The sequence below is a fragment of the Spermophilus citellus genome (assembly GCF_964194105.1).
Source record: "Spermophilus citellus genome assembly, chromosome: 9".
Lineage (NCBI taxonomy): Eukaryota > Metazoa > Chordata > Mammalia > Rodentia > Sciuridae > Spermophilus > Spermophilus citellus.
The window spans coordinates 86,572,292-86,584,336 of NC_138191.1; the positions used below are offsets into that span (position 1 = coordinate 86,572,292).

At 41.2% G+C, this 12,045-nt stretch overlaps 1 protein-coding gene across 1 annotated transcript in view; it reads right to left on the reverse strand.

Annotated features, from left to right (window-relative positions):
- Positions 1-1,761: 1,761 nt before the first annotated feature.
- CACHD1 (cache domain containing 1) overlaps positions 1,762-12,045 on the reverse strand; it is a 219,803-nt gene continuing 209,519 nt past the window's right edge. The window contains exons 25-27 of the mRNA XM_081307496.1: positions 11,887-11,964; positions 11,105-11,206; positions 1,762-3,474 (exon numbers count right to left, since the gene is read on the reverse strand). Of these exons, the coding sequence (XP_081163622.1) occupies positions 3,236-3,474; positions 11,105-11,206; positions 11,887-11,964 (419 nt within the window). The 3' untranslated portion in view covers positions 1,762-3,235. The remainder of the gene's footprint in view (positions 3,475-11,104; positions 11,207-11,886; positions 11,965-12,045) is intronic.

Consider the following 12,045-nt stretch of genomic DNA (forward strand, 5'->3'; position numbering starts at 1 on the left):
GACACTTCTCAGAGGAGGATATACAATCAATCAACAAGTACATGAAAAAATGCTCTCCATCTCTAGCAGTCAGAGAAATGCAAATCAAAACCACACTAAGATACCATCTCACCCCAGTAAGATTGGCAGCCACTATGAAGTCAAACAACAACAAGTGCTGGCGAGGATGTGGAGAAAAGGGTACACTTGTACATTGCTGGTGGGACTGCAAATTGGTGCGGCCAATTTGGAAAGCAGTTTGGAGATTCCTGGGAAAGCTGGGAATGGAACCACCATTTGACCCAGCTATTGCCCTTCTCAGACTATGCCCTGAAGACCTTAAAAAAGCATGCTACAGGGATACTGCCACATCGATGTTCATAGCAGCACAATTCACAATAGCTAGACTGTGGAACCAACCCAGATGCCCTTCAATAGATGAATGGATAAAAAAAAAATGTGGCATCTATACACAATGGAGTACTATGCAGCAATAAAAAATGACAAAATCATAGAATTTTCAGGGAAATGGATGGCACTAGAGCAGATTATGCTTAGTGAAGCTAGCCAATCCCTAAAAAACAAATACCAAATGTCTTCTTTGATATAATGAGAGCAACTATGAACAGAGTAGGGAGGAAGAGCAGGAAGAAAAGAATAACTTTAAACAGAGACATGAGGTGGGAGGGGAAGGGAGAGAAAAGGGAAATTGCATGGAAATGGAGGGAGACCCTCATTGCTATACAAAATTACATATAAGAGGTTGTGAGGGGAATGGGAAAATAAACAAGGAGAGAAATGAACTACAGTAGATGGGGTAGAGAGAGAAGTTGGGAGGGGAGGGGAGGGGGGATAGTAGGGGATAGGAAAGGTAGCAGAATACAACAATTACTAATAGGGCATTTTGTAAAATTGTGGATGTGTAACCGACGTGATTCTGCAATCTGCATTGGGGGTAAAATTGGGGGTTCATAACCCACTTCAATCTAATATATGAAATATGATATGTCAAGAGCTTTGTAATGTTGTGAACAACCAATAAAAAATTAAAAAAAAACAAAAAAAAACCAAAAAAAACAAAATGTGTTTCGTGACTGTGTTTGAGTAGTATATACATATAAAATTTAAGCTCTAAGTTTTGTGATTCCCTTCTTGAAAACACCAGACTTCTACTCTTAATTCCTCTCCATCCTCAATAAAGAAGCTAGTTTCATAACAGAGATTTTCACCTTTACAAAAACCAAAAAACTAGCATCCCATGAAAAGAGTTTACTTTTGTGGGAAAACAGGAAACCCATGCATTCCCTTCAGTGTAGAATTGACCATTTAATATTAATGACATAGATTTAGCTGCTTAGGAAAGGGGAACTATGTTCTATACATTTTTAAATGTTTGCTTTGTAGTTTATCTCATTTGATCAGGGATGGAACCCAGGGGAGCTTAACCATTGAGGTATATCCCCAGCCCTTTTTATGCTTTGAGACAGGGTCTTGCTAAGTTGCTTAGGGCATAAGTTGCTAAGGATAGCTCCTGCCTCTGCCTCCTGAGTTACTGGGATTACAGGTGTGTACCACCATGCCTGGCTTATCCCATTTGACCTTTCACTTGCTTTGCTTGTTTGAGACCCTCAGGGGGCCTCAAGTTGACTGTAGTCATTGAAAGGATGCATACTGCAGCTTGTCAACAGACCTCCTAGGTTTTGATATGAATGTAACTTGCCTTGAAGCATAAGAAGTGATACATTAAGCAAATCAGTGTAGCCACTCACACTGTCCGTTGAATACAGTTTATTTCACTAGACTGTAATTTTATACACAGTATGAAGGGGTTTCCAGATAGCACATATATAGTTTACTTTCTGTACTGCTGAAGAACCAATTTTTTTTTTACATTATATCATAATACCCTATTCAGTGAATTTTTCCAACTACATATAAACGGAGATTTACCACACACACGGTGCAAGAATGTCTTTATAACATATTTGAATCACAAAACGTGAATCTAAAATACATCACTGTAATTCGAACACTACTTTAAAATTACAATGCCCCATGTCATAGTAGCCAGATTTGATTAATCCCCGTGTAAATCGAAAGCAGTTTGGTGGGTAAGTTCTTGGGTAACTGGCAGCAGCTTTTAACTATGATTTCAAAAGAAATCTTAAGAACCAAAATTTCACAATTTTAAAATGTCTTCCCTTATGTGTTTAATATTCTCAGAGTCAAAAATGGGACATTTTAAAATTTATAGTCTTTTTAAAACAAGGAGAATAAATCCAACCCTCCCTTAGCTGAAGGACTGGAATGGTAATATTAGATTTCGTAGAAACCTAAGAAAAGTATTGTACAGGGGAGTGGAAATGAATTATAAAGAAACATAAAAATTTCTTTTAAAACAGCTTGGGTTTCTCTGCCCCTTCCCACGTCTGTCAAACACAGAGAGAATACTGCATTACAAATAAAGATGCTTTTCCACAAAATGACGTAAACAAGTCAGAGAGAAGGTTTCTTCATTTTTCCTTTTTTTTTTTTTTTTTTTGGAGTGGGGCAGTGGGATGATGCTGAGTTAAATAAGAGATATAACTCCTTAATCAAAGAACCACTTCATCACGCACACAACAGCTAGTGACAATCGCTGAAAATTTCTCAATGTGTTTCCTTTGCTTTCCCCCAAAGTCTGAGAATGTTTGAAAGTTCAATAAATAGTAGAAAAATAATCCTTTACTTAGAAATTCTGAGATGCATCATTTAGAGAGCTTCACTTAAGTTCCATACAGCAACTATGGTATCCAGGTACCGCTAAGAAACAAAGCACGATCTTCAAAGCACACCCTGGTGACGGGAGGTGCCATGTTCCCAGTCTCTGGTTGAGCAGATTTTCCTCTTCCAGTTAAGGAGAGCTGAAAGCTTCTGGCTCCCTGGAACATTCCTCTGGCTCAGCTTCAGTGACACGTTTCGTCTGTGTTTGGAGGTTTGCCGTCTGTTCCATTCCATTAGCATCGTGGCAGGTTCATTAATCAGGCTCTCCCCCTCCGTTTCGGAACCAGCTTCGTGTCCTCACAAATGTGATTTTGTTGTTGCTTCTCTGTTTTTTAACATGCCGATGGGCAGGCAGTGAGTTGAACCACTCTGGACAAAGCACACACACACAAAGGGTCTCTGATGGTAGGTTTTATGCTGGCTCTTTTTTTTTTCTTTCCAGAACATTCTGTATCTCCCAGACCCCTGTCTTCTCTTGGAGCTGAGGAGATTGTTAGCATTCTGCATCGACAGTGTGTACGGTCACGGCTGCCTGTAAGTGGTGGCTGTGGTGCAAGGTGGGGTGGTGTGAGCGGTAGTGGTGAAACTTGTGACTTAGTAGGGCTGCAGTCTGGGGCGGCGTGTCCAGGTCTAAGTCCTCGTCGTGGTTCCCCACATCCACCCCGGCTGACAGGGGGTCGTTGTTGCATGGAGGGTTTTCGCTGTCTTCCTGTGGGCTCATGGTGCTATAACCTGGAAAAGGAACAGAGCAAGTTCAGCTGAGAGCTTCCAGACACAGGAGAGATGCCAGGAGGTACCCCTGTTGTGTGATACACAGGTGCAGACACAGACACTTGCATGCTGCCTGCAGATGTTGAAGGAACTTTTTTTTTTTCCTTGCAAAAGAACTATGAACTTTTTTTTGAATTGGTGCATTATAATTATACACAATACTGGGATTCATTATGCCACATTTATACATGCACATTACATAATTCAATTCATCTCATTCCCTGGTACATTCCCTTTCCCTCTCCTCCTCCCTCTCCTTGATCTGCTTGCTCTACTCTATAGTCTCCCTTCTATTACTATTGTCATTTCACTTAGTGCATTATAATTATATAACAAGTGACATTCATTATGTTATAGTCATATATGGACAGAGCATAATTTGTTAGATTCAGTCCTCACATGAAGCAACTTATTTTTAAAAAGACCCGGAGTTAACAGTTTTTTTTTTTCTAAAAATGAGTACATAATAAATACATGGTCAGTTGAGACAACTGAGAAAGTATGGAGGAAAACAAAATAAATAAGAACCTTTACCAAAGACCCCCAAGCCCATGAAACAAAACCCGAAATCACCCCCCATTCCATGACCTTTAGGTAACCATCACTATTCATTTGGGGAGCTCTCTCTTGAACTCCTTCCGGAGATTAAAAGTTTCTCTCCTATTAAAGAAATCTACAGGGCTGGGGTTGTGGCTCAGTTTGGTTGAGTGCTTGCCTCGCATGTGTGAGGCACTGGGTGCGATTGTCAGCACCACATATAAGTAAATAAATAAAGGTCAATCAACAACCAAAAAAAATTAAAAAAAAAAATCTACAAAGTAGGCAACAGGCAGCTTCAAGGGAAAGATCTGAACAATACTCAGATCCTTCAGGGGTAGTGGGGCAAGGAGCTTTGAAATGTCCACAGGGACACCAGTCAGGACAAAGCCAATGTCACCATCACTGTATACCTGCCCCATGGCAGGCACAGTGTCAGGCAATTCTTACATACCCAAGAATCATGCACATTAATATCCAGTTTATAAGGGAGGGAAACGATGATCAGAGAAGTTAAGGAACTTTCCCAAGGTTCTAGCACCTAATCAAATACTCCACATCTACCCATAACCAACTAGAAAAGGAATCAACTATTCTCTGTGTAAGCCGGCTCACTGCATTTAAAGATTCATTTCTTTTGGTATTCTGAGTAATACATGTTTCAAAAGAAATTGCCCTTGTTGATCAAAGGATTCCATTCCAAGAACCCTGGCATGTTTTTAAATATTGCAAAAATCTCCTTTAAACGTTTTTAGAAGTGGCAGCTCATTAATATCTTCACTGCATCTACAGTTAGCATCAATCAGCACCCACCCATGGGTAGTGCTAGTCACATTTGTGGCTGAAAAAATTGATGTGCTTGCAAACAGCTGAGCAGGATTTGTTTGTGATTGAAAATGTATGCTTTGTGAAAAAGTGAGAAAGGCAATTCTCTGTTCTCAATGAAATATTACTCAAACGACAGCACAGACCATCCAATGCAACAAATATTTATTGGGCACCTCTTATGTGCAAGTCACTGGATTGGTCACTGGGGTAGACACACAGATGAAAACCTGTCCCGTAAAAGAAGCTCAAAGCTAGTCTTTAAGAAATAAAACAAGTAAAATTTACTTGTACAAGTTATTCAATTACTCATACATTGCAGACCATATGGGCTGGAGGGGGAGATGACAAAACATGAATAAGCAATGTCTTCTTTCCTTAATGATTTTAACTGAGATATAATTTAAATGCAGAGGAGAAAATAATTCCAATTTTGGGAAATGAGGAAGCATCACAACTCATTTCAGTTGGGCCTAAGTAGAAAAATGGGAGTTAATAAGTGGAGACGAGTAAAGAAACAGGAGGCAGCTACCAAGAAAGAGGCTTGGAAATGTAAGGCCATTCCTATACCATGTAATGTGATGTGCACTTGCAGGTAGCTGGAGGACAGGACAGGTGGAAGGCAAGAACCTTAAGAGGTATAGTAGCAGTACTTGGAAATGAGGGAAGCAGCTGGCTTCAAGGGATTATTCCAGACTGGATTTGGTGACCCAGTGGATGTGCCTGGTCAAGATGCCAGGTGAGTTGACATTCTTGGATATGGTTTCTAGGTTCCAAGGCCATGGAAACAGAGATGTTTTTACCTATGGTGAAGAGACCGGGAGGCCAGAATAAGAACCTCAGCTTCTCAGCTTTGACTGTGCTAAGCCTACGATGTGACACTGGAAATGAGACTCCAAAACCTCAATAACAAGTATGGGGTACACTCAGACCACCTTATGCTATACATGTTAAGGCTGTGATAGAAAATATAATTTGGGCTGGGGATGTGGCTCAAGTTGTAGCGCTCTCGTCTGGCATGTGCAGGGTGCTGGGTTCGATCCCAGGGTGTTGTGTCCACCGAAAACTAAAAAATAAATATTAAAAAATTTTCTCTCTCTTAAAAAAAAAAAGAAAATACGATTTATCTCTGCATACTTACAAGCACCCATGGTAATGCTTCATTCATTTTAGCATTCCTGGGTGTTATGGTTTGGATCTGGAATGTTCCCCAAAGGCTTATGTGTTGAAGGCTTGGTCCCCAATACAGCAGTGTTCAGAGGAGGGTTTTTGGGAGCTGACTGGATCAAGAAGGCTCTAACCTCATCAATGGATTAGTTCACTAATTCATACCTGAGTAGACTATTAGGAAGTGGGGGAAATAGTAAGAGGTAGGACCTAGTTGGAGAAAGTAGATCTTTGGAGGTGTGTCCTTGGGGATGATATTTTATCCCTGACTCCTCCTCTCTGTATCTCTATTTCTCTCTGCTCCCTGGCTCTCAATGAGCATGAGTAGTTTTCCTCCACTGTGCCCTTCTGCCATGATGATTCTACTTTGTCACAGGCCTAAAAGGAATGGAGGCAGCTGACCATGTACTGAAACCATGAGCCAAAAATAGACCTTTCTTCCTCTAAGTTGATTTTCTCAGGTATTTTGTTATAGCAATAGAAAGCTGACTAGCACATGGGGTCCTTCTGCTTGGCTTGCTCTCCCATCTTCCCTCATCCTGCTGTTGTGCTTCCATATGCACATCTCCTCTGAGAACCCTTCTCAACCAAATCCAAACCCAGTCCTGCCAGCCACAGGACTCTGGTGCTCCTTCTATGAGTTTACACAGCATTCTGTGCATATCTCTTTGCTTTACTGTATTATAAAAAAAAACCAGGGCTGTTCATCAGCAAATTTTTTCTTAAATTCCAGAACACAAAGCAGGTACTTAAAAACAAACAACCCCTGCATGCTATATCCCCCAAGCAATGGTATCAATGGGATTTTATTTTTTCTTAATTTGCGACTTTGCCTGGTATGAGATTCACTAGTCTCACGTAATTATGAAGATAGGTGACAATTCTTTGAATCCTGTCCAGGGCTTCTGACAAAGCCTAGTGATGCTCTGAATCTGGGTGGTCACAGTACCTGGGTTCACTCAGGGTGGTAATAATGGTAACTGTCTCCATGGCAACTTGAGGTACCCCCAATTCTTCTGTTACTGCTTTCTGATGAGCATCCCAGTAGAGGCCTTTCCAAAGTAAAACCCTCATACTATAGCCATTTCATTTAATGTCCTCATTACAACATAATTGCTCAATCCCTCTGTAACTTCCTCTTACTTGAAAAATTAATGGAAGTCTGAAGGGGGGAGCAAACAGGAGAAAGACAACACAGTTTCTCACTCCACACATTAACTGCTTGCTCAGTGCCAGGCCATTCTGCTGAGCACTGGGAACAGTGATGAATGAAGGCAGACAGGGCCCCTGGCTCTGGAGGAGGAAGCAGTATTTAAACACAAAGGTTGTCAGCTAACACTTTCAAAGGAAACGGTGCTTCCCAAAGGCATATGAAGAAAAGTGTCTGCACAGACCATCTCAAGTGAGAAACGGACTTCAGGAACGAGGCCAGGCATCCATAAGGAACAGAAGAGCCAAGAAGAGGCTCTTGTGCCTTGGCAATCTGCTTATGTATTTTTGGGGTGGTTCCTAAGAAGCCTCTTGCTTGCAGGGGAATGCTCTGTACTTCTGGGATCTCACGCACCATCTTGTGGCCACAGAGAGTAACTGCAGTAGGATATTTCTGCCTCTCCAGGAAAGGGTCTTGTGTTTTTGACCAGGTTTTCAAAATTCAGCATTTATTTGCCTTTTATTTGCATTTATTTTATTATTTTATTTATTATCAGCATTTATTTGCATTTTGTAATATATTTTCTTTTGCTTTTTGCTTTTGTTAGTGCATTACAGTTGTACATAATAACTAGGTTGATTCTGACATAATCATACAGATATGGAATTTAATCTACTCCAATTTCACTTCCCGGTTTCTCCCTTTTCCCTCCCCTTAACTCTTCTCCTCTACCTTTCACTCATCTATGGTTAAAAATACACACAGGGCGTAAGTCTACTTATAAGTGTAACAGTTTGCTGAAAAACATTCACTGTAGGTATTCTTAGAATACTGACAAAAATGCCTAGTGCCTGATGGCAAGTTCAAGGTCAGCCTCAGCAATTTAGAGAGACCTTGTCTCAAAATTCAAAGGTTGGGAATGCAGCTCAGTGGTAAATCCCCATTGGGTTCAATCCCTAGTACTGCAAAAAACAAAAACAAAACACAAAAATGGAGCTGGGATGTGGCTTAGTTGTAGAGCACCTACCTAGCACCTACCAAACACCAATAACATTGACAAAAATGGCCCTGTTAAAAAATATATTCTTAACTTGAGTAATTAGTCTTTTGTGATATAAAATTAAAATTAGATTCCTTTAAAATACAGAAGTTGATTGGTCACATAAATATTTTTTTTTTTCAGTACCAGGGATTGAACCTAGGGGTGCTTAACCACTGAGCCACATGTCTTCCCCTTTTTAAAATTTTATATTTTGAGACAGGATCTTGCTAAGATGCTTAGGGCCTTGTTAAGTTGCTGAGGCTGGCCTTGAACTTGCAATCTCCCTGCTTCAGCTTCTTGAGTTGCTGGGATTATAGACACATGCCATCACACCCAGCCCACATCAATATTTCTAAATAAAAATGCAGCCTGGGCAACATTTAGTTTTAATTCTAGAAGCATCACTACTCTAAGCCATACTCCAGGGTCTAGTCTGTTCAGCAGCTCTTTATTTATGTATTTCAAATTTGCTTTTGTGTATCACACCAAAGACTCATGTGAAAAGAACCCACACTGGGCAGCACAGAACCATGGCACTGTGATCCTGTTTGCTCCACGGCCAGTCCCAGTGCCTCCTCTACAGAAGCTGTCACATACCACCTTTTACCAATCTCAGGAATATGTGCATTCATTTCTGCTTTCTTCCCGGATTGTAATTCCTTCAGGTCAAACAGGTGAGTCCTGAGCGCCAAACCTATCATATATTATTTGACTTAATCCTCACAACACATTTATGAGGTAGGAATTTTAAATTTTATTTTAAGGTATTAGAAAATTCAGGTCCAAAGGAGCTCACTAACATCTAACAGCTTGTTAAAGGGAGGGAGGGGGGATCCGAAGTGAGCTTGGCTTGACCCTTAACTCTGTCTCCTAAGGTCTCCACTGTACCACCCTGCCTTGCAGAAATAACAAGTCTCCCATTTTAACTTACTCTGCAGTGCCTGGCACACAACAGATATCCCACACAGGGGAATGTACAGAGGAGCTAGAGTGTGCCAGCAACTAAACTTCCTTGCTGAATGTGTATTATGCTTACCCTCTAGGCACCACAGGGACATTAACTTGACACCACCACTCTCTGTGACCCATGGTACAAGTTCAGAAATAAGACAACACCCAGTTAATTTTTATTAATTTCATGATGCATTTGGGAATATGTGGAACATCAATGCCCTCCACTTCTGGTATTGCATTCTGTCTGCATGAAAAACTATTTTTTTTTAACCCTTGGGGATAACAGGGATCCAATTACTGTGAAAAATGAAAGAAACCAAGCCCTTAGCTAGATTCCTTGGTTTTCAGATACTGACACTACACCATTCTCTTTATCTAAGCTGTTGCTTCATCTGCCATTTTACTGAGACAATGGGAGGGGCTTGTGGACCACTGGAAACATCACTCAGAATCCCAATTTGGTAGGGATGCAACTGGGGAGAGAGATAGAAAAAGGATTCAGTATTTCTGCTGAATAAGAAATCATTTCTGTTGAACTTTAGCAGCCACAAACCTGTTTTATTATTCAGAGGAGAAGGCACAGAACTGTCGAGCAGAAGAAATTTATGCAGGTTCAAAGGGTTTTTTTTTGGGAAAAAAGCCAGAGAGTCAAGAAACTGAAAAATTTAAGTTCTGCTTTGGCTCTCCATAGAAACCCTAAGGTTCTATTTAGTTGGTGGAAACAATGTTATTCAGAGTCCAAATGAAGAGTCTCCAATTTACATAGCAGAGTTTCAGCTTCTCCTGTTTTCCAAAGGGAGTTTGAATACCTGGCAGTGGTATAAAAGATGCCTTGGGTTGCTGGGAGGAAAATGACCCTGCCACTAGCATAGGGGGGAAGCAAATAAAGATTTTTTTTTTCCTTTCAGGATAGGTGTGGGAAAAGCTAAATAAAAAATACTTAAATATATTATTTATGCATAAAAAGACTTATTTCTGAGAGAAAAATAAAGATTTCTGGAAAATTAGATAACTATCTTAGAAAATAAAAAAAGAGATTTTTACAAGAGATTTTTCATCCCTCTTATGTTTTTTTAAAATGGTGGCAGTGATGCTCACAGACCAGGACATATCTACTGTTCTTCATGACAATAAGCAACATGACTTTAGAAGGTGAGAAGCCATGTGGTATGGCCTAGTCTCCAGTGGAGCACATGGCCTTCCTAGTCCTGGGCTCCATTGGCACCTACTCAGCCTAGGCTGTCCCTTAGCATCTTACTGGTATGTTGTACATACTAATTACCTCTAATATCCTTGGTTCCTAACTTTCTTTAATAATCCTTCAAGGCTCAGTGCAAATATTTCTTTGGCAAAGTTTTTGTTCTGAGTTTTCCTAGACAAGGCCAGAGATTGGGGTGGAGAGTGCTAGAGACAGCCCAGATTCTTGTCATGCCCCAACAGAGCCCTTAATGATGTTGTAGTTTGCCCAACAACAACAACACTGGGTGGTTGAACCTCAACAGGTGTTGGTTGTGCTGAGAACCAAGCTCAACAGTCGGGTTCCACATAGTCAACAAGAATCCTCAGCCTCCTTCCTTTTCTTGTGGTGCTGGGAATTAACCCAGGGCCTTGCATACCAGTTAAGTGCTCTACTGCTGGGCTACACCCCCGCCCTGAATCCTTTGTGGAGAAAAACTTGGAAGCAAACCATATGCCCAGAGGTCATCTGGCTTATGCCTGGAAGTGCTGAGGTACAAGCAAAACTACCCTTGGGCTCCTACAAAAGGGCTTCATGCTGATGTGCATCTTTTGGGGGAAACTATGTCAAAATAACTAACTTTAAGCACAGAGTAGGTGAGAGAGGGAGTAGGTGTGAGCATCATCCCACAGGCAGAGCAGGCTCCTCTGGTCTTCTATGGCAGGAAGCAAGAACTCACCATGATCACTTTCAGTTCCAGACCGGCCCCAGTAACGACGCCTCCTTTCTGGACTGTGCGCGTGTCTCTCAATGACGGCAGCTATGAAGCGGGTGTTGCTGACTGCAGGAAGTCAAGGACAGTGAATGTCACTCTCATGCCAGCACCTTCATCCTCTCAACCCCCTTGCTCTGCGCATGCTCACTTGCATGCTGGGGGAAGGTATTCTTTGGAGAGCTAGAATAAGCAATTTTTGAAAAAAACTCTGAGGATGAGGGGAGGTGACTTAGAACTGAGGCAGGGAGAGGTACTTAATTATCTAGCTTTAACGTGTACCAAGAGGCCATGTTCCAGGTAGCTGAAGGCCAGGGTATCTCAAGGAATGCTCCTTTGATATAGAAAATGTCATTTCCCTTCTGAGTTTTGATTGTGTGATTATGTGTGTGTGTGTGTGTGTGTGTGTGTGTGTGTGTGTGTGTGTGACTAAAAAAATGCATATTGGAACATTCCTTTCCTAAAACAGTTTTTGGGAAAGTAATGAGGGAGAGAAAGAAAGTAAAAGGTGAGCAGCTTCAGGTCAGAGCACCTACTGCAAAGAATAACAACATAGAGTCTTTTGAGATTTTTCTAAAACGGAGCGAGGACCTATACTTATCCCTAATGGAAAAGGGAGGAAAAAAACCACACCCACCATGTCAAAGCTTCTTAAATTTTCATACAAGGCAAAAGGACATAAGAAAGAATATTTGTTTTGGATCAGCCTCCTGCTGACGCCTTCTGCCGCCAGGCCGCTCGGTACTCACTGATGCCTCTGTCCTCATGGCTGTCGTCGTCCCTTTCATCTCTGTCATTCTCCAGGTTGGACATACGCACTGACATTTCTACCCATCATTAAAAAGAGAGAAACATGACTATTTAATCAAACAAAATCACCCGCTTTAATACCCTGCTGAGTGCTCGTT